Source organism: Ursus arctos, unplaced genomic scaffold, assembly GCF_023065955.2.
Source record: "Ursus arctos isolate Adak ecotype North America unplaced genomic scaffold, UrsArc2.0 scaffold_8, whole genome shotgun sequence".
Lineage (NCBI taxonomy): Eukaryota > Metazoa > Chordata > Mammalia > Carnivora > Ursidae > Ursus > Ursus arctos.
This window is the reverse complement of record NW_026623100.1, coordinates 16,278,630-16,301,601: the sequence shown is the minus strand read 5'-3', so window position 1 is coordinate 16,301,601 and position 22,972 is coordinate 16,278,630. Positions and strand designations below refer to the sequence as shown.

At 49.8% G+C, this 22,972-nt stretch overlaps 1 protein-coding gene across 1 annotated transcript in view; it reads left to right on the top strand.

The window, feature by feature from the left end:
• The first annotated feature begins 387 nt into the window (after window positions 1–387).
• Window positions 388–22,972, top strand: part of KCNK12 (potassium two pore domain channel subfamily K member 12) — a 46,953-nt gene continuing 24,368 nt past the window's right edge. Inside the window, exon 1 of the mRNA XM_026486338.3 lies at window positions 388–778. Coding sequence (XP_026342123.1) covers window positions 388–778 — 391 coding nt within the window. The remainder of the gene's footprint in view (window positions 779–22,972) is intronic.

The following is a 22,972-nucleotide window of genomic DNA, read 5'->3' as shown; positions in this document are numbered from 1 at the left end:
CCACCCCCCCGCAGCCCGCGGCCTGTCTGGAGAGGAGTATGAGGCCCGGGGCCCCGCGGACGCCGGCCACAGGGCGGCAGGGGCCTAGCTTCAGACCCCTGCGCCCGAGGGTGGCGGGCGAGGAGCCGCGGGAGCCGGCGAGGCGTCGGGGCGCGGAGAGGAGCGTCCCAGCCCGGGCACCCGAAGGGCCGCGGGACCCGTGTGCGGCCTGAGCGCCGAGGAGGCGGAGGCGAGGCGCCCCGCCGTCCGGGCTCTGGGGGAGGCGGCAAGGGGCTCCGCGGCGGCCCCCGATCCCTGGCCACCATCCTCACGCTTCTGCTCCCGCGGGGGGGATGTCGCGGCCCGGGCCCCGAGCGCCGCCCCGGCCCCGGGGCTGAGCTCCGGACCATGTCCTCCCGCAGCCCCCGGCCCCCGCCCCGCCGCTGCCGCCGCCGCCTGCCGCGCCCCTCCTGCTGCTGCTGCTGCTGCCGCCGCTCGCACCTCAACGAGGACACGGGTCGCTTCGTGCTGCTGGCGGCGCTCATCGGCCTCTACCTGGTGGCGGGCGCCACAGTCTTCTCCGCGCTCGAGAGCCCGGGCGAGGCGGAGGCGCGGGCGCGCTGGGGCGCCACGCTGCGCAACTTCAGCGCAGCGCACGGCGTGGCCGAGCCGGAGCTGCGCGCCTTCCTCCGGCACTACGAGGCCGCGCTGGCCGCCGGCGTCCGAGCCGACGCGCTGCGCCCGCGCTGGGACTTCCCCGGCGCCTTCTACTTCGTGGGCACCGTGGTATCGACCATAGGTGAGCGGCGCGCCCCGCGCGCGTCTTTCCTCTTCGTGCCTTTCACCTGCCGTCCTTTCCACCGCTCCGAGGCTGGGTCCGCGTCCCTCGGCTCCCCCCTTACAACACCCCACCGCCTACTTTCGTCTTGCCCTCACCTCTCCGCCCGTCCCTCTCCTCCTGACCCTTCTCTTTCTTAACCGGCTTTCGGGGCGGGAAGTGGCCTGAGAGGCCCATCTCTGGCGCTCACCCAGCGGTGACACGCCAGGCAGTGCGGCCGAATGGGGAGAACCCACAGCCAGGCGCTGGGTTGACCGAGGGCCGCCCGCGCGCTCCAGCGCTTGCCAGCTTCATGACTTAACCTCTGTGCGCCTCAGTTTTCTCCTCTAAGAGGACTTGTGAGAGAACAAGCGTGCAGGGCCTGCTGTTTCCTTCTATTTCTCGCGCCCCCTGGGTCTGTTTCCTCATCCAGATGATTTGGGAAGCCCCTTTTACCACCACTCACAGCGGTTTTTTGTTTTTGTTTTTTATCCCTTCTTTCACCCTTCCTTCTTCTTTTGCCACGCGTTTTCCTTCAGTATCATCTAGCATTTTACCCTGGGGAGGGCAACCACTTTCCTTGATCTCCCTCCCACCCGCTTCTCCTACGGTCTACACTGCACTTCCCCCAAAGAAAAGCCCGTTAGACTTGGAGGCCAGGACTTAAGCGCTCTTATTCTGCACCCCCCTCCGGTTTTCTCACCCTCTCCCTCCACCCCCTTCCCTACTTCTCCAATTTCTTGACCTCTCTTGTTACCTTGCCATCTTTTCCAACCAACAGTGGCACCAAGGGGTAGCTGGATGGAGTGGGGGAGGGGGTGGTTTCTTTATACTTTTATTACTCCTTTTCCTTATTTTCGGTATAAACAGCTCACGGTTTCACAACCATACACAACATGCTGTGTAAATACTCCTTTAATAAGCCCCCCACTTCCCTCACTTTTACCCCTTCTGGAGCCTCTTACTGCTCCCCACCCCACCCCTTCCTTGTCTTTTTCTCCTGGCACCCACTTTCCCCATCCCCCCTTTCCCTGCACTCCAGGTGTCATGTGAACAGACCTCCTCCCCAGCTACTATAGAGTGCAGAATAAATACAGGATTTCCACTTTGGTGAGATTTTTTGTGTCCCATCTGCTCCTGCTTTGAGTCCTAGGGTGGAAGAAGGCATTCGGCTGGCCATATCACTGGTAACCCCAAGGCACTATCTCCTGGTAGTTTTGGAGGAGGGGGCTGGACTCACTGGGCTGAGGAGTGAGGGACTGCATGGACACACCTTCCTTGAGTACGCTCTGGGCTAGTTTGCTATGCCAGCTCAGAGACGGGCACAGACTAACTGGCCAGTGTAAGCCATCACAGATGGCTGCTGGGAGACAGAGAGAAAGCCTTCATCCATGTGCAGGATATGAGCAGCTAGAGATGTCTCTCTGAGTGTATATGTATAGTCTACGAAAGGGCTTCCGTTCCTTCAATGATTTTTCGTGTGTCATGCTTGATCTGATTATTTTAAGTAGAAAAGGCAAATATGGCCCAAGCCCAAAGCACACACAAATTGGATAAAAATACCCTTTAAAAGCTATATCATGTTGTTATGGTGATTGAAGATATAAAATGACCCCCTCAAAAAAATCCCCTCTTAAGAGCTGCATCAAGTTGCTATAGCAACTAGAGTTTTTTTTTTAAGTGCTTTAAAAGTACTAAGGATGCTTAGTCCTAGAGGATGACATCATGCATTCATCGTTCATTACTGATTTGTGCTCTTCCTCTTGTAAACACACCCTTTTGCTTTCTTCCACCTAGAGGCACACCTGTACACATATTGGGTGGTGACAGCATTTCTCTTCCACTTACACGCTCTGGCTTTAGCTTCCTAATGGAACTCAGAGACTAAAGGGAAAGGTGTTAGCATCCTTTTCCCCTACAGGCAGTGAGTCCACCCAAATGGGGCCCCATGCCAATGACCTGAGGTCTTGGCGCCTCTCTGATGAGCTCCCATCAGTTTCTCACTCACTGCCCAGCCACAGCTTCTAAAGCTTCTCTCAGTCTTTGCACAAAATCAAGTCTGTGTGTTGGCAAATTGTTCCAAGCCTCAGCCTTTAATCTGCTGGCAGGATTGGCTGTTCTTTAGTCAAGCAGAAAGGAGCTATGTTCTCTTTCTTGATTTGTGTTTTCAAATGTAGGCAAGCAGTGTAGGAGGGCTACTCTCAAGCATGTGGCTGTGTTACGAATGACCCAGCACACTGTTTCCAAAATCTGCTGCAGGGAGGCATGTATCTCTCAGGGGAGCTGCACTCAGGGACCAGAACTAGCCTGTGGACAGCTTAGCGTTGTACCAGACCTTTGCAGGGATGCCAGGACAGCCACTCGAGTCTCAGGATCTCTGTCAGTTATCCACCTGCCCTAGTGGTCTGGGGCAGTAGTTCAATCGGTTACTTCTGTCCGTCAGATAAGTTCTGCTGAATCCCAAAGTAGCATGATTGTCATTTCAGCCTTCTCTTGCAAAACGTACTTCCATGAGATTTAAGTAAAGACCTACCTACGTCAGTTTCTCTTCTGCTTACATAGTTTCTTTCCCTTAAATGCCCTGAGTCTTCAGAGACAATTAGTATTGGTGCTTTTATGGATTTAGCAGCTCAGGGAGCCAAAGCTTAGTCCAAAATGGGCAGTCCCAGGATTCTCTGCCTGTCACCTCATCCAGTGAGGAGGGAAATTCGCATGCACTCAGTTTTATCTGATCAGTGTAAGATCATGGTGTGTATGGTCCATGCTACCACGTACAGATTCCTTTTCGGTGTTGTGTGGACCCTGCTAAATGATGCATCTAGATTTTAGTGTAAAAAAACCCTTATTTCTTCTATAAATATGATGTATTGTGTATGTCAGGCCCAGTGCTACATTTTGAAAAGTTAAAGCTTAGCCTACAAGACACAGGTTAAAGCATATTCCAGCAGCAGACGGATCACAGTGTTTATGGGCAGCATATCCTGGCTATTTTCACTAAAGATGACTAGAACAAGGAGGAGACCTTTAGTCCAATCCCATGTGGTGCAGAGTGTTAAGGGACTTAAGTCATGGTTCATTGTATGTTCGGCTGGGTCCAGAATCCATGTAATGCAGTGTTTGGTTTACCAATTTCATGCATATAATTGGTGGGCACATCCTTGTTTGAGACTGAAGTATTTAATGGTGTGGGTGTGTGTGGGCAGGAGGACTGGTCTGTTGGTCAGGCCAACAACTGATTAAGTCCAGAGAAAACATAAAGGATCAAACGTATCTTAGAGGTCAGACAGACCAGAAGCATCTGGCAGGTGTAAGCTGACAAGGCAAGAGCCAATACTAAGAAGGTCAGAGACAGAGGTGTCTCCTAAGGAGACATTCTGATGTTTATCAGAATGGTACAAAGACAGAAACCACCCGCTTTCTGCCTTCTTTCGCCCCACTGTGTGTGTGTGTGTGTGTGTGTGTGCACGTGTGTGCGCACACGCGTGCCCAGGGAAGGCAAAGAAGGGGCAGGAATGGGCCTTCAGCTAGAGGGAGACACAGAAGAAAAATTCCGGTGTGGCTATATGTATTCAGGGGTACATGGAACTTCATGATAAGACGAAATCTTTGTCTGGACATTTGGCTTGAACAGGGCCTGCACCCCGAGCTAGGCAGTTTGCAACCATATAGACACATGTGTGTCCACATGGTACAGATCTAGGAAGAATTTGCCAGTAACTGTTCAGCAGTAGTTGAGGCCATTTAAAAAGTCAACCTGAATAGCTCAAGTAAAATAAAAAACCACTTTGTGCTCTAAATCATTCATATTGATTGCTCACACTGAACTGAAATCCTGGGTAATTATTATTTCTTTCATTTATGCCATGTGACATATTCTTAAGGGGTTACAATCAAGTTTGTTTTAATGCGAACGCATTCGTTTATTCAGTCCTCCATTTAACAAAATCCAAGACGAGCATAACTCATGACAGATGCATGTGTGGCCTTGGGTACGTCGTTACCTGCTCTCCTGTGATTACATGAACTCCTACAGATAAAGATGGTGGCTTGCGTTCTTTTAGCACTAAACAATATTCTTGGAGGCAGTGCTCTCGCTCAAAGATGGCCACGTATTAATCCATCATTTCACATCCTAAAGGATGTTTTACCGGTTTACTTTGAAAAGATTAAAAGGAAACTCTCCACTGGGGTTTTAATTATGCAACTGCTGTCAGATTTACACATGGGGAAGAACATATTTAAAAGTCTTTCTCAAATGGCAGCTTGATATAAACAGAAATATTTTTGCTTCCTTTTATTAGGTTTTCTGGCAGCGTAGTTTAGCTGTAACGTTAAAACCACGCTGCTATAGACGGGATGGTGTAGGTATGAGAGTTGTCACTTTCGGCACTGCATAATTTCGCCTGCTACTTTCAGAATTAGGCACACTTAATTATTCAGCCGCGAGATTAGTAACGAGTCCTAACTTTTTTTCCTCCTTTTTAACATGGATTTTTAAAACTCTTTCTGCTTCAAAGGAAACTAAGACATTAGAAGACCGAAATGTCACTACCACATTGACATTTGGTTTTCTTCTGACATGTATGTAATCCAGTCAGAAGTGGCTCTGATCCCAGGAGCCAGGGAACATTCCTGGGAAGGAGAGGAGCACCTCTCCTCCCTTATTTCCTTCATCACCCACTTCTTATTGAAAGATGACGCTGAGGCGATTTTGAAAGACATTTAGGGAAGAGATTCAGGACTTGATTGGAGACACTAGACGGAGAGCAGGAAAGGCGTTCTCAGCCACGCTCCATCCTCAGCACCCAGCCCTGGCCCAAGCACATGGGAGACAATCATTCTTCCTTCAGTGAACAAGGCAGCGAGTCACTCATAATACAGCTGTCGTTCTCCGTGACACCTTTTGTAGGGAAAAGAAAGAGTACTGATCTGTGTGGAGCCGCTCTTCTTTCATTAACATTTTATCATCAGTGTTGTTTCCATGTTTCCACATAGCCTTCACAGGCTAATTTTAGTGGGTGCATAATATTCCATCTGGTTGATGTTCTATAATTTACTACCCCTATTGCTGGGAAGCTGGGTAGTTCCCTGTTTAGGGCTATTTTGAGTAATGCCACAGTGATCATCTTTATGCAGATGGCCTTTTCTTCCTGTAATATCTCCTTGAGTTGAATTCCCAGTGGTGAAATTGCTGAGTCGGTGGATACTGCTATCTTCATGGCTTCTGTGGCCAGCCCCTTCGGAGTGAGGGACTGTCTGGTCTCCTCCAAGCCAAGCCTACACCTCTCCATGGCCTAGCGGAGACTGGACATTTATCCAGCTGATTGTTCCATGGAAACAGGCCACTTGGTTTTTGCTGGGATTGCATTCAGTCCCAGGGGCTGAGCCACCCCTGAACAAGGCTGTGGCTTCAACATTGTCAGCCTCCACTGATTTAACAAGAGCTGCCTTCTTTGGGAAGTTTTGGGTGAGTGAAGAAGGGCAGGAAAGAGGAACAGATGGGAGTAGCTGCCAGGCCATCAAAGACTGAGAGGTCCAATACCTGGACTCTCTTCCCTCCTGTCCCCTGCACTCCTGGGCCAAGCCAGCTGACGGAGAGCATCCTTCCCCGTAGCCCTGACTGGACCCCAGCCTGGAAGGGCCCAGAATTGTGCCACATGGAGCAAAGATCAACCCCTAGGGGATTCCAGCTGGGACAGTACTATAAAAGTCCTCCAGAATGTCTCCCAAGCATTTAGACCATTTTGCCAAAAAAAAGCCAACAAACATCCCGTTACAGAAAACAGACAGTATGGGGTGCCTGGGTGGCTCAGTCGTTAAGCATCTGCCTTCGGCTCAGGTCATGATCCCCGGGTCCTGGGATCGAGCTCCACATCGGGCTCCCTGCTCAGCGGGAAGCCTGCTTCTCCCTCTCCCACTCCCCCTGCTTGTGTTCCCTCTCTCGCTGTGTCTTTCTCTGTCAAATAAATAAAATCTTAAAGAAAGAAAAGAAAGAAAAGAAAAGAAAAGAAAAGAAAAGAGAAAACAGACAGTGGCAAAGCTGCTCTGATTAGAGGTAGGTGCTGCAGCCTTGCCCATCAGGCCCCCCTTGGACACTACGCTCTCCTTGGAGGCTGCTCCGAGGAGCCCTAGAGCTCCTCCAAGACCCACCTGAAGAGGGCCAATTTAGCCTTATTCCTCCTTTTACATAAGGTTCAGAGAGGGGGAGAGGCTGCCTAAGGTTCCACAGCAAGTCAGAGGAGCATTAAACCGTACATCGAGGAGAAAGGGGAAGAGCGTGTAGAGAGGAGAGTAGGGCATCAGAGGAGCAGCAAATAAGTCAGGGGCCTTGGAGGTGTCCGCCAGGGAGAAGCTCCTGCTTCACCTGAAGGTGGTCTGTGTAGGAAGGTGGGTTCGGTGCCCCCAGCCCTGCCAGCTACCGTGGGACTCTCCTTGCCCTTGTGTAGCTGCCTCAGATTCAGAGGAGCTGGGAGAGAGAAAAGGCCACTGTGTTCCTGTGGTCACTCCCAGCCCGCAGTCTTCCCCAGGGCCCAGGCCGGGGACGGGGGCTGCCAGCCAGCAAACCAGAATGAGTGTGGGGCTGCAGTGGGCACACTAGGCTGCCTCAACCTCTGACTTCACTCAGGGCAATGGTGGGGTTTCTGTGCAGGGAAGAGTGGGGAGGTGGAGGGTGTCGAGGCTGTGAGGACATAGGACTTTCCATGGGACAGAGAAGAGCCTTTCTCAGTGCGCAGGAAGGTGCTGGGAGAGCAGAGAAAGAACCAAAGCTCGTTGGCCCTCAGCCCCACGCAAGCTCTTGGCTATCAGCCCTGCTGCCAGGCTCCACCCCAGGAACTTCTATCCTGAACCTGCCATTCCCAGGCCTCCTCCACCAGCCATCCGTGGCGATGCTGGACAATGCTCTGGACCCTGTCCAAGTGTTACCTCTTCCCTGGGCTTAGCAACCCCCAGCTCAGGGCTAAGCTCCCAGCTGAGCAGCAGGTCAGCAGTGACTGGTGGACCTGAGTCCAAGAAGGACCAAGCTTTGGGGGAACTGCTCTGTCTGCCTCCCCCAGATCCCAGAGGACTCACCCCCACGTGAGCCTGGGACGGAGCTTCCAGAATTTTCTAATTTCAGGTTGTACCGTGTCTGGATGCAATGTCGTTGTACTCCCAGTAACAGATACAGCAGACCAGGAAGGCAGAGCAGCATAGAGCAGGGCTTCTCAAACTAGAACGTGGATGTGGATCACTGAGCTCTTGTCAAAATGCAGATTTCTGCCCCATAAGTCTGGGGGAACCTGAGACTCTGCATTCCTAACAAGCTCCCAGGGATACCCCTCTCATTGGGCCCCAGGCCACACCTGTACTAGCCAGGGTGTAGAAAGGCAGTGGCAAATCGGGAACCGGCAGCTGAGACCTGCCTCTGCCACTCATTGGCTCTGTGGCTTCGGGCAGGACACATCACCACCACGCGCCGCAGTTTCTCCATTCCTAAAAGGATAAAGGACTCCGAGAGTCCCTGGGGTCCCTTCCAGCTCTGATGTCCTCATGTCTCAGAAGGCGATTTGCTCACACTGTCTCAGTGCAGTGTAGTAGAGACCGAACACGCCAGCTCTGCAGCCCGCCTGCTTGAGTTCTAGTCCCAGATCTGCCACTTACAAGCGCTGTGCTCCTGGTGAGTGGATGTACCTCTCTGCACCCGGGTCTCCTCTGCAAAGTGAGGATAATGCTGCTTCCTGTCCCATGGGGTATTACTATAAGGACCGAACGAGCTAGGCCGTATGCGCCGTGTGCCTGGCCAGCCCTCAGGAAGCATCAGCTGCGCAGAGCTGGGCTGACCCCATTGGTGAGCCCCGCATTGCCTCACTGTGCAGGAGGGAAACTGAGGCACTACTCATCTCCTGCAGCTCAACTGCATACAGCATCCTGTGCATACCCTCTGGGCCTCAGCCACCCCTGCAGTGTGGCATCTGCTGCCCTCTCATTGGCCAGTGTCTCTGGGGTGTGTTGCTGTCCTGCACAGTTACATAACTGGCCTGGGAGGGTGCTTTTTAAAATGCATTTTCTTTTGTTTCTCAACCAAAATGTCTCAATAATTCTTCACATGTGTGTGCTCTTTAATCTTTTTAAAGAACATACGTAGTGAATAACCGAATGAATGATTGAGTGGTGGGTTAGACCAGTGCCCTCTGGCACTTCTCTGTTCCCCACACCCAGAACGGAGTCCTGGCAGGCCAACCCCCTGCCCACCCTCCTGGTCTCCCTGGTGGGCTGGGGCCTCCTGGCAGTGCCCAGGCTTAGGGGCAGGTGAGGGAGCTGAGACAGGCAGAGCCCAGCACGGGCTGAAGTTGGGCCCAGCCACACTTCTCTGAAGTGGGCCTGGTGCTGGGACTGCGGGCGGAGGCCGTTGAGGACGGCACTGCAGCAAACAGCCTGTCGTGGGTGGGAGCCAGGGTGGTGCGCCAGGTCATCAGGCCCTGACAGCACCTACATTCTTTCCCTGGGGGGCTACCTCAGCTCCCCTGAGGGGCAGAGAAAGCGCTCCCGGTCAGAGACTCCTAGGGCAGGACAGGGGACCCTGCAGGGCTGCCAGCATCTCCCCGATCCAGACTCTACCCTGCCAGCAGCCAGGAACTTTCTTGTGGGGAGCAAGAGGGAGAGCTGAAGCCTCAGTACTCTCACTGATGGTCCCCCCTCATACACTGCCATGCTTGCCGGTTTACTGTGCTTTCACCCACGTTTACTCAGAAACCTTTCAAAAACCCTAGGATACCAAAGAGGACACTATTATCCCATTTCACAGACAAAGAAATAGGCTCAGAGAGGTCAAGTGACAAGCCCGGGGTCACACAGCAAGTGAGGCATTGGCAGCATAGAGGAGCCAGGACTCCTGACCCCCCAGCATCCTCTCTGCTGCCCCTGGGCCCAGATGGGGAAGGATCAGAGCCCACTTTAGGATCTGCTGGGTGGTAGGGTGGAGGAGGAGAACATGAGGAGGTATCGGCAAGGGCTCAAGCACAATTTAGGGACTCAGATTTGGCTATGCTGTGCTCCTTGCAGCCCCAATGGCTACACTGAACTAAGGGCTGCTTGCTTTCCATCCCTTACAACCTACTCCTCTCTGTGAGGGAGGCTGCCAGGCAGACGAGAGAAGGTAGACAGGCACAGTGCTTTGTGCAGAGTTCACCAGAACTCTGGGAGCCTGGGTAGAACTCTGTGCCGAGCTCCTGCCCAGAGAGGGGACCCCGGGACCTGAGGGCCCTCAGCCTTGCACTTGGGCTAGCATCAGTGGACATGGAGAGGTAGGAACACAAAACCCAATAGCCAGAAGGTCCGCACACCAGCCAGCAAAGTCTGGGGACTCGGCCAGCTCAGTACCCGAGGGCCAGTTGCTTTATGGAAGACTCTGCTCAAGGTCATGTCCTGGAAGCAAACCTACCCAGTTGTTAGGGGAGTGCATGAAACCAAGCACCTGCCAATGTACACCCCCCTCCCGCCTCTAGCCACTCTTAAATTCTGGTCATCCCTCCCCCACCCCACACCACCCCCAACCCTTCCCACTCACCCCCACCCCCAAACTACAGGCACTTTAAGCCTCCAGGCCATGGCTAGTGTTGTTCTTTCAACATGAAATGTTCTTCCCTTTCTCTCCATCTTCTTCTACCCAGTGAACTTGGTCCTCAAGGCCCAGCTCGAAGGGGGCCACCAGCGCGAGACCTTCTATGAAGTCCCTCTTACTGCCCCCAGACTTGTAACTATCTGTCTCTATGCCAGTTTCCCTATGTCGAAAGCTGCCACAGGACCCAGTATGTAGTAGGTGTCAGAAATTACTCTCCCTCTTCTTCCAGGTTAGGAGCTCTGTCTTCGTGGGGCTTGTCACTGCTACAGTTAATAATAGCCATGCACTGAACAACTACTCTAAAGGGGCACTGTGTCTGGAGATGGATGGAGATAATTAAAGCAAAGAGATAGTTTCTGTAAATCATGGAGCAGAATGCTTGGCACAAAATAGGTGATTAATCAACGTATGTTGAATGGATGGAATGAATAAATGAGTGTGAGTAACTGAAAACCTTGGACTGCTAGACATAGTAATAAAAAAAAATTTTTTTTTTAATGCAAAAAGCTGGGCCCAGGGTGGGCTCCAGGAATCTCCCTCTGCCCTGGAGCCAGAGGGGCGGGCTGGGTCCTGGCCCCTCTGCTGGGCCATTGGTTGAACGACCTCTCGGCGGCTGGCAGATGTGCGGCAGGCAGCCAGCTCGTGCTGCCGGGGCTTCCCCTGGCTGGCAGTGCTGCCTCCGTGGCTCTCTGAGTCCGCCTGGTCCTTTCCTACCCTGCCTGGGGTCCTGCACGATCCTTGGCGTGCAACCACACCAGCCGATTCTGAGCCTCAGCCCTTGTCGCCCCAGGAGTGGTAGCAGAAGTTCAGTCCTGAACAACGAAGGCAAGCTCCTGGTCCCAGCTCTCCCACCAACTCTGATTCCCTGTCTGGCCTTGGCCACAGCCCCTGGTCCCCAGCCCGAAGGAGGCCCTCAACCCAGCAGTGCTACCTTCCCCACCTGCCCAGGGCACATCCCTTGGGAACCACATGTTGGTTCACAAATTGGACAGAAGTTTCCCAGTAACTAAACGCACTGCATGAACTGGGAAAAACCACCCCCACCCACACATTCCAGCGCCATCACAATACCTCCCAAAAATACTTGGGGAGGCTTTTATTGGAATTGGGTGTCCCAGCTTTCTGGAAAGTTACAGTTGAGATAAACACAAACCCCAAACCGCACTCCGTGCAACTTCTTCCTAATCCTTTCCAAATGGCCTCGATCTCATTTCCTGCTGCCAAGTGTTCTGAATTCCGAGCTCCTCACACCGGGGCCTGCCAGAAACGCTGCAGAGACAGCCCAGGCCCAGAGGGAAAGGAACACACAAAACTCTGCCCACGTCGAGCTTGTTGGCATTTCTGAGGAGGGCAGGGTACATTTTGGAGACCATGCAGGTTTTGATGGCTGGCTTCTATTTTTAAATGGAGGGTAGAGAAGGAAAGGTGAGATGGCAGGTGAGCCAGTCCTGGGGCAGGTCTGAAAGCCCCGGGCAGCAGGCAGGGAAGAGGACCCTGCCTTTGGACGCAGAACTGCAGGGTCCTACCATGCCAGCAGCCGGGGGCGGGGGGGGGGGGGACATGCGTCCTCTGATCTCTGCTGTGCCTCCCGTTGGCTGGTACAGGGCTTGGCCCATGGGAGGGGCCCCAGGAATATCTGTGAGATGAATGGCTGTTTCCAAGATTCTCAAATCTACCTAGACACCCGTTCATGAAAAAGTAAAATGTGAAAATCAGAGGATGATTCGCCTTGTCCAAGAAAGCTTCAGTGTGTGGAGGAAGTCACCCCAGGGCTTCTGGAAGTAGGGCCAGGCACCTCAGTGCACGCAGAGTGAAAAGCACCATGCAGCCAGTATGTCAGGAGCCCAGCAGCCACATACAGTCCCCTCTGCTGCCATCACCACCTACACACAAGCCCCAAGCCCCTGACAAGTCCCTAACGGCAAGTGCCTGTGGTCCAATCAGCTAGCACTCTGCACGGCCTGCTGGGCACCTCGGAAGCAGGGGTGCCAAGAGCTGACGTGGCTAGTGTCCCGTTACCCGCGGGGCAGCACACTGCACTGCATGCCTGCTGTGTGGAAGGGACCTTATGAAGCTCCCGGCTTGTGCTGGTCAGCGGACGGCGGGTGTCGTTCACGGCTCCGCGGGCAGAAGGAGGAAATCTGCATTACCAGCAGACGCCTTGCGGTGTGACCCAGGGGACAGGGAGAGGGCCGAGAGCCCCGGTCTGGGGTGTGAATTACAGGTCTGTCCTTCACTAGCCGGGCTGCTCAATCACTGAAGAAGCCTTGCTCACTGCCTTCCCCTGCACCCTGCTCCCATCTGCCGAGCATGACCCGTCGAAGACCCTGGGGCTCATGTCCCTCGACTGTCTCCTCTACCACCATGCTCTTCTCTGTCCCCCTCTGTGGGTACGAGGTTCTTCCTCTGCCTTTGCTATGACCCTGCCCTACCTTCAAAGCGTTTGACTCCAAACATCCCTGCCTCTGACCGCCACCTCCTGTCCTTCCAGGTCTCCTCCTCTCTTGCCCCAAAACAGTGATCCTGGGACCTCAGAACCTGTGGTGTCTTGCTCTTACGTTTCTGTCATCTTGTTTGGGCCCTCATTTCTTTTCTAATCCAGCCCGGATTTACTCCCTCTGCAGGGACCCTTACCTTCCTTGCCCTTCTCCCTGTGTGCTGTGCTTCTACCCCCACTCGGCCACCATCAAAAACACCAGCTTTCCACCTGTTCCTCTCCCACACCCAAGCAGCTGAATGTGGCGGGAGAAAACAATGCCAACATATTGGCTGATCCAACTTTACGTTAGTGACCCCAGTACCAGCTGGACACTCCAACCGGCAGGCCCTCCTCCCGCCTTCCTACCATGTCAGTTCACCGCTTCTCCCCGCCCTGACAACCTCCAGCCTCCCATACCCCTCACTCTGCTCATACTTCATGGAGAAAATAAAAGGAATCAGACAGGGACTCTCTTACCCTCGCACCCCTAAATCCACTCATCACGTGGAGCTGCTTTCCTTGTTATGATAGCAAATGATTCATCCACTTTCAAATGCCTGTTTCACTAGGTCCCATCCCCTCTAACTTGCTCAAAGATTTTGTTCCAGCCATTACCCACTCCCAAGCATTATCAGAGTGTCTTCGATGAATATGCAAACATGCTGTATTTCTCCCTTCTTAATAGACCCCTGTCTTGACCCCTGCATCATCCTCCAGCTACCTCCTCCTTTCTCTGCTCCCATGTACAGGAAAACTTCTCAAAAGGGGAGTCAACATCTCCCTTCCTCCCCTACCTTCTCCTCCGGATCCATATAAATCAAGAGGTCAGGCCACCTATCCAGAGTCTGAGCTTTCAAGATTCCCAGCAGCCTCCTGCAAATCCAATGATGACTTCCCTGTTCTTATCTTACTCAGCATCTCAGCAATATCAGACAAGGCTGACCACGCCTCCTTCTTGAAATCCTCTGTTCTCTTGGCTTCTGGGATATCATGCTCTCCTTTATCCTCACTGGCTGCCTTCCTCAGTTTCCTTCGCTGGGCCCCCTCCTCTGTATGGCCTTTCAGTGTTGGGGAGCCCCATGCTCAGTCCTCAGACCCTTCTCTCTGCTCTCTCTTCAGACAATCTCATTTCACCAGTGGGGGAGGGAAAGTCTTTTTCCTCTACCCCCTTAGATTCAGTTTCTGGGGCCCTGCAAATTAAACTGACAAAAGCCAGGCACAGGAGAAAGGGATTATTATGTATATACAATGGAGACCTTTTAAGGAAAGAACTGAATACCCAAAGAAGTAGTTAGGGTAGGGGCTTATATGCCATCTTAAATGAAGAGCAATAAATTGTGAAGTTATAAGACAAAGGAAAGGGGTTTAGCTTTCTAGGAGTGATAAGTTGTAAGCAGGGGGAACTAATGGTTATTTTAGTAGGGTTTCTTATGCAGACTCAATCTCATGCAGTACTAGGGTGATTGATAAGAGTGTCTCTGGTGACTGAAAGTTCTTTCTGGTACACTTGAGGGAAGGGAAGACATCTTCGCAAAAGGAAATTTCATACCCTACATTTAGGCAGACAGGGGAAGGGTAGAGAGCTTTTCCTGCAACTCCATTGCCTTCAGCTATTATTTTTATAGCGCCTATCTCACTGATTGTGGGGAGAATTATAGGAGATAATGAGTGTGGTGCTGAGTCTGGCCCTGGCATTGAATCAACACTCTAAGCGAGCTAGTGTTTTTATTAATAATGTGACCTAGGTCACACCGTGAGTGCCAAAGCTGGACCCTGAGCTGAGCTCTCTGACCCCAGAGCCTTTGCTCACTCCTCTGTGTCTGACACCACCTCTCAGGCTGCAGGGTAGGGAGGCCTGGAAGAACCATGAGCGACATCAGGACCAGCCTGTCTCAGGCATGTTACAGAGCAGTGACAGGTAAAACTGATTTTCTAGGTTTGGGTCATATACGCGGGCCTTGAAAAGCCAGGCAGAAATGTTGAGACTTGGCGTGGAGAGCAGTACGGAGCCATTACATGTTCTTGACAGGAGTGCAATGTGAGGACGAGTGTTTCAGAGCCACATTCTGGCCGATTAGTCACTATACAGTAGGTCATTAAATCAGGCAATCTATTTAGTCTAAATTGTCATTCTCTAGACTGCCTAGAAACAACCAGATAATTGTGAAGTACCTCGTTTTGGCTGTTCACCTCGAACATTTACATCAGCCCACTACCAGCTGTCCCCTGCACTTTATGGGGAGCTTACAAGTCTATATGGGTGGTAAATCCTTGAGGAGTAGGTACTTAGTTTGTATATTTAGCTCTGAACTGCAATGTGATTCCAAACTCATTCAAAAGGATTGCCAATGTGTATTGTTTCTTCATGAGCTCTAAGTGGCTCATGATCTATGATGGTTATAATTTTATTTTATAGCTACCAGTGTACACACATTGAACAAAGAGCTAGCAGAATCTGGCACACTGGACTTAGCAGCTACATACAGATCTTTCCCACAGTAATTTCTGCCTCACAGAGTTGCAGGGAAGACCCTCACATAATAGGCCAGGGGGGTCTATAAATGTTTATTCATTTGTTTATATGGCAATCCAGGATGCTGGTAATATCTGTGTGCAGAGTGAATTGGGTGGAAGGGGCTAGGGACAGGGGTTGGGGATCCTGTGGCCTTTGGAAGGGAACAGAAGAGAAGCTGAGGGAGGTGTTTGCAGGAACCAAATGGCAGGATCTAGTGATTGGCACTCAACATGACTTAACACCATCTCTACTACTCTTGGGTTTTCTTGTTCTCTGTTCTCCCCCCATTTCTCCACATCAAGGCCACATATGAGGATCCAGGGAAAGAGACTGAAAGTGAGCCTGGGGATGTCTACGATACATCCAGAGTTGTGCATGTCTAAGAATGGGGGGAAGGCAGTTGAAAATGCTCCATCTGCACGGAAGGTGGGGAGTGAAGTCAGACTGAGGACGGAGGAGAAAGCCCCTCCTCCAAATCTGGGCTCAGCAGGGCAGCCCTCCCCTCCCTGCTCAGATTGCAGAGGGCGGCCTCCTGTGCCCCGCAGGTGAGAAAGGCACTAGGGAAGGGTGGCAAGTCTGCAACAGAGGTTGGTATGTAGCAGTGACCTTAATTCATGGCGTCTTTGTTCCTAGAATCACCTCCAAACAAATCTCTGCTTTATTTCTTTTTAAATGGTTTTTCCATAAAAAATTCTTCTTTTATAGCTGTTGATGGCTGAAGGGCACTCCAGCTGCAGACTTGGAGCTGAGTACTCTGATTAGCTCTATCCCAGTTCCTGACCCTGCCCCGCTCCCCAGGGCTGAGAAGGGAGGAAGGAGATGATTCAGACCCTGCAGAGAGAGGCCCAACTTCTCCATGTAATATGATTGAATGAGCCAACATCTGCAAGGCCCTGGCCTTTTCCTTTTGTAACGTTTCCAGGGTTTCCAACCCCAAAGTGGTGCCACTGTACTAAAACATAAGTCATTTAGAGCTCCTCCCAGCCCCTTTGAGGGCACCAAAATGTTTTATGCATCAAGGAGTCTAGAACTAGAGTTCCAGAAAAACGTGAGGCAGGGATGCAGTGTGTATATGTGTGTATGCGTGGAAATGATTGATTTCACATTCTACAACCAGCCGTGAACAAGTAGACAAAGTCCCCACTGTAAAGAGCTAACATTCTAGTTGAGGAAAACAGTCAATAAATAAGTGTCAGGGACACCTGAGTGGCTCAGTCAATTAAGCATCTGACTTCAGCTCAGGTCATAATCCCAGGGTCCTGGGATCAAGCCCCACATCAGGCTCCTTGCTCAGCAGGGAGCCTGCTTCTCCCTCTCCCTCTGCCTGCCGCTCCCCCTGCCTGTGCTCGCTCACACGTGCTTGCTCTCTCTCCCTCTGTCAAATAAATAAATAGGTAATCTTTAAAAAAAAAATCTCATCACAAGGAAAAAATTTTTAGAAAAGTGTCAGATGGTGATAAAGGCTACAAAAAGAAAAAAGCAAATTCAGAGAATAAAGAGTGATGGACATGGGGGTGTGGTTTTTGGGTGATCTAAAAGGGTCTCTGATGACATGACCCTTGAGCAAAGACACAGAGGGAAGGAAGACAGTGAGCCGTGCGGCTGCCTGGAAGAAGAGTATTCCAGCCACGGTTCTTAAGCACCAGCTTCCTTGGTTTGTTGGGGGAGCAGCAGTGAGGGATGTGGCTGGACTAGTGTTTGGAGGAGGGTCAAGTGGGAGAGTGTTAGAATGTGAAGTCAGAACAACCGAGGACTAGATCATGCAGGGTCTGTGGGCCATGGCAAGGCCTCTGGATCTTACTGAGTGAAATGGAGAGCCACTGGAGGGTACTGAGAAGAGGAGGGAGATAATCTGACTTATATTTTAAGATCACTCTGACTACTGCTCAAGATAAAAACTTTAAGGGCGCGCAGAAGCATGGAAACCAGTCAGGAGGTTTTGTAATATTCCAGGTGAGAGACAATGGTGACTTGGACCAGATTTTAATGGCGAGCCAGGAAGAAGTGATTAGATCTTTCAGAAAAGATATATTCACTGGGTATAGAAATCTAGGTTGAAGGGTTGTTTTGTTTCCTTCCACCTTTTAAAGATTGTTTCCTGGCTTACATGGTCTCTGACAAGAAGTCTATGGTTTTTATCTTTGTTTATATGTAAGTAAGTGCCTTTTTTCCTTTGGCTGCGTTTAAGACTTTTCCTTCAACCCTGCTTATCAGGAATTTGGTTCTGATGTGCTTTGGCATGGTTTTCTTTGTATTTATCCTATTTGGGTTTTACTGAACTTCTTGGGTCTGTGTGTTTATAAATTTTACCAACTTTGGAAAATTTTTGACCATTAGTTTTTCAAATATTCTTTTTGTTACCCCCACCATCTCTTTGTGGACTCCAATTACACATATGTTAGACCACCTGATACTGTCTCACAGGTAACAGAAACTCTTCACTTCCGTTTTGTTTTTCAGACTTTTTTTTTCTCACTGTGCTTCATTTTGGATAGTTTCTATTGCTTATGTCTTCAGGTTCGATCTTTTTTCTTTTTTTTCCTGCAGTGGCTAATCTACTGTTAATCCTATCCAGTGTGTGAAATTTCCATTTCAGAAATTTTCTTTTTTTAATCTCCAGAAATTCTTAGTTCTTTTTTTATTTTTTCCTCTTTCTCTCATTATGTTCCTCTTTTTCTTAAATCCTTGAACATATTTAACATATTTATAATAGCTGTTTAAATGTCTTTGTTAGTTCCCTAATGTTTTGCATTTCTGGATCATTTTCTACTGACTAATTTCTCTTGTTTGTGGATTTCTGCTTCTTTGCATGTCTGATAATTTTATTAGAGACATTGTAAATTTTACATTTTTGATGCCTGATTATGCTATACTCCTTTAAAAAGTGTTGGACAGGGCACCTAGGGGCTCAGCTGGTTAAGCCTCCCACTCTTGATTTCTGCTCAGGTCATGATCTCAAGGTCGTGAGACTGAGCCCTGCATCGGGCTCCATGCTCAAGAGGGAATCTCTGGGAGATTCTCTTTCCCTCTCCCTCTGCCCCTTCCCCTGCTCATGCACGCACTCTTTCTCTTGCTCACTCTCTCAAATAAACTTTTTTTGTTTTTAAAAAAGCGTTGGACTTTGTCCTGGCAGACAGCTGAGTTACTGACAGATACATCTGGTCTTTTCTAGGCTTGTTTTAAACTTTTTAAAGACAGACATAAAGAAGACTCTTCTCTGGGGCTAGTTTAGCCACACTATTAAGGCATAACCTTTCTGGGGCCTCTACTGAATGCCTTGTGTATTCATTAAAACCTTTGCACCCTGGCTGGTGGGAATTCAGGGGATTCCCAGCTCCGTAAGAGCTCTGGAAATGGTTTGGCTTACACATCTCCAGCAGCTGTCCTTTCCTGGAAGTTGTTTTTTTCTTGGTCTTAAGAAGTTTCACCCTACACCTGCACAGACTGTTATTCAGCCAAAGACTCAAGGAAAACCCTATGCTCTTTCTCTTGGTAGTTCCTTCCTTTCCCATACACTATCCTGCAAGTACTGCCTTTGTGATAGCTGCCTTGTCCTTGAACTCCAATCTCTGTCTCCTCAATTCACTGAGTGCTCGGCTCGATCTGAATCCCCATTTCCTCTATTGCTGTCTGAAAATTGCCTCCAAGCAGAAAAACCAGGGCAATCAAAGATCTCACCTTGTTTGTTTCCCTTCTCTCAGGGATCATAATCTTGTACTTCCTGTTTTCCAGTGTTTGAAAATAATCGTTTCATAGATTTGTTAGTTTCCTAGTTGTTTATGGTGGGAGATATGTCTGGATCCAGCTGCTCCTTCATGGCCTGAAGCAAAAGTCAGTAGTTAAATTCTGGATATGTTTCAAAGATAGAATGGAAGGATTTGCTAATGGATCAGATATAGGGTGTGAAAGAAAGAAAATAATCAAAAAGGGCTTGAAGACTTTTGACCTTAGCAATTGGAAGGATGGATTTGTCATGTACTGAGATTAGGAAGGCTGTAGTCAAATCAAGAAGGGGAATTGCTGGGATGGAGATGAGAACCAAGAGCTCAGTTTTGAAGATATTAATTTTGAGATGCCTGCTAGACTTCAGGTCGGATATCAGTTAGGCAGTTGGATATGCAAGTCTAGAACTCAAGAGAGAGTTCAGGGCTGAGATACCAATTTTTTATAAACCAATGGTTCTTAACCCTGACTGCAATGGTATGAAAAACACTTAAGAAACTTAGAAAAAAAGTCAATGTTCAGACTCAACCTTAAGCCAATTCAATCAGAATCTCTGGGGATTGGACCTAGAAATTGATATTTTTTAAAGTTCTCCAGATGGTTCTAACGTGCAGGCAAATGACACTCTTATAAGTGTCATTTGACCCCCTGTCAAAGATCAGCTAGGCAGTGGTTCTCAACCCTGGCTGCATATTAAAATTACCTGGGGAGCTTTTTAAAGTCCTAATGTCTAACCACCACCCTACCCTCACCATCCAACTGTCTCTAGGGGTAGGACATAGAAATGAGTATATCTTGTTAAAGTCCTTAGGAAACTCCAATGCGCAGCCAAGGGAGTGATCATGGGACTCAGAAGTGATCTGAAGACTGAGTCTTAGCGGTCCAAAAGCTGAAGGAGTGGCTAAGCTAGGAGGAGAACCAACAGAAGGAGGTCACAGGCTTTCTGCAAATGTCTGAATTGTGGCTATCCATTCACATTTGCAAGTAAAAACTAGAAAATCTGACTGCATGGGTGGGGCTTGTTGGCTCAGATGTCTCTTTAGTGAGCAGCCAGCCATTATCTTTGCGGTATTGCCCTCACCCAAGCCTGTTCAGGGTTCTCTGGGGCACTTGATCTTCTTCCCCTCCTCAGCCACACCCACCTTCACCCATCACCACTCCTTCACCTGCTGTCATCTTCCAGAAGTATATTGAGATTCCTCATCCACTGGAAACCTCCCTCCCCATTTTCAGTCTTTTTTTTTTTTTTAAGGTTTTATTTATTTATTTGACAGAGAGAGAGACAGCCAGCAAGAGAGGGAACACAGCAGGGGAGTGGGAGAGGAAGAAGCAGGTTCCTAGCGGAGAAGCCTGATGTGGGGCTCGATCCCAGAACGCCGGGATCACGCCCTGAGCCAAAGGCAGAGGCTTAACGACTGAGCCACCCAGGCGCCCCCCATTTTCAGTCTTGTTCCTGCTTTATGCCTTTCTATCCCTTTACTGTTATTTTAACAGGGTCTTAGAGGGAGAGGGGATCAATCCAGGTGATTAAATGATCATCTTAAAAACCAAAAGTCTCCAAACCTTTTTAAAAGGTGAGGATCACTTTAAATATTTTTACATAATAAATATTTTTACTTATTTAGAATATTTTTACGGAACCCATACGATAGAAATATTTTTTACTGAACCCATATGGTAGAAGTTACATATACTTTCAGTATCCGTTAATTAATAGGGAAAATACATATTGACACACAAAGTCCTCTGAATTAATTTAATACCACTTTTAAATGCATTTGTGGTTTTACTTCACATATATTCGGAAACTAATAGCACAGGCATGTAGGAGAAAGTGATTATGGCTGAGAACAAACAGATTCAGACGCCTTTGCAATAAATGCAGAGTTGTGAGACTCTAAGCCAGATAAGTGGGACCCACAGCTCTAGGCTCTGGAAGCCCTTGGAAATTTCTGACAGGGGAGGGGCTGTTCCTCTGTTCCTGGGGCACCTATGATGAGGGTTTCATTTACAGCTTTTCCCTGTACCTAGCTGTCTCTCTCTGGGAGTTTAATGTGGGTGGGTTCCTCCCCAAAGAGAACACGTAGATAATGCCAGCTGGCCTCCTGAGCCAATTATTTACCCAAAGAAAACAAAGGAAGCTTAGTGAAATTCAGTCTGGGAATTTTATCCTACCACCTTTCTCTTCTCCATTCTTCCTCATCTCCTATCTTTAGAAATCCTGTTCTTTGTTCTCTAACAGCACAAATGGTCAACGTTTCCAAGTTCTATGCTAAGCGCGTTACATACTTTATTTCATTTAATCCTCATCACGGTCCTATGGAAACAGGTGCAATTCATACCCTCACTTCACAGGTGAGAAAACTGAAGCAAAGAGAAGTTAAAGGGCTTTCTCAGATCAAAGAGCTAGCCAGTGACAGAAAGGAGACTCTGACCCGGGGTCCCTGCCTCCTCAGCCAGCCCACTGCCCACCCCGCCTAGCCACAAAGCTGGTGCTGCCAGAATGATGGGGGATTTAGAGACAGAAAGGGGACTTAGTAAATGACTGAATTGAGGAAACATGTGGAGCTGTATCCAGGCCTCCCAAAGGGTCCATCCTCTGGGAGCAGCCTGCCTGGTGTCCTCCAGGCTTCTAGAAACTGGCCCCAGCCTCTCCAAGCTTCTCCTTGCTCTGCCCTCAGCTCTAGTCAAGTGATCTGGTACGATGCACCCCCCCCCACCCTGTTCTTCATTATGACATCATCTCTGCCCAGAAAGCCCTCTCCTGTCCTCCCCCCTTCACTTCTCCAAAACCCACACAGCATTCAAGGGCCTCTTCCTCACATGTGCCCACCCTGATAATCCAGGCTCCAATGACCCACCTTTGTTTCCCTCCTGCCAGTGACTGACCACACACACATATGACTGCCCCCCCCCACCAGACGCTTAGACCCTGCCTTTAAAAAATGACATAGTCTTTCATCCATTCAAATACTATATGCTCATTATTGAACATTTGATAAAGAGAGAAGCACATAGAAGTGAAAGAAAAAATGTTCCAATACTTCTACCACTCAAATAGAACTATGACAGAGATTTGCCTTGGAGTCGTTCTTCTGGAGAAACGTTTCAGGTCTTACGTTATTGATACGTAATACAGAAATAAACTTTTTAAAAGCATCCCTGTTGTTGGATGCATAGTATTCTTTGGAGAGGATGTGCCGTTGCTTGTCAGAAGCACGAATGCCTCCCCCACAGGACCTAGGCCAGGGACCCCCCCCCACCCCAGGAGGGCCCTGGTGAAGACCATGTGAGTGAGTAATCGGGTTGTCTGCAGGGTGGAAAGAGGGTGGGTTATGTTTGGTGCGTGGTACGTGTTAGCGACAGGGGGGCCACTTAGGAGGCTGGAAAATTACAGAGTGCTCATGCTGAGCCCACGTCTGCCAACAAAGGGCATTTAAAACAAATCCCATGAAATTATAGCTTTTGCAATCTATGACTTACTCAGACAGGAAAGTACATAGGACTGATGTGTTTTAGTGAGAACCCTGGGAACAATAATGCTAGCCATCTCTAGAGCCTGGGAAAGTGCCGCGTGAAGGAGAAAGGCTTTCCCAGATGCTGTCCGCAGTCCGCCACCCGCAATCCCTGTCATTCAGAGCTGGTGAAGCGCGGGCCCTGCGCGCAGAGGCCAGGGCTTCCCCGGGCTACAAGGCCTTGCCGAAGAACAGGCTGAAACTATTCGAAGAGCTGATGTGATGAGAATCCCTTTGGCCTAGCTTTATCCCTGTGTGTGATACTGTGTGTGTGTTGAGGAGGGAGTGGGAGGATGAGGCAGTGAAGTGGGAGTGTGGGCACGTCTGAGTGTCTGTCATCTGG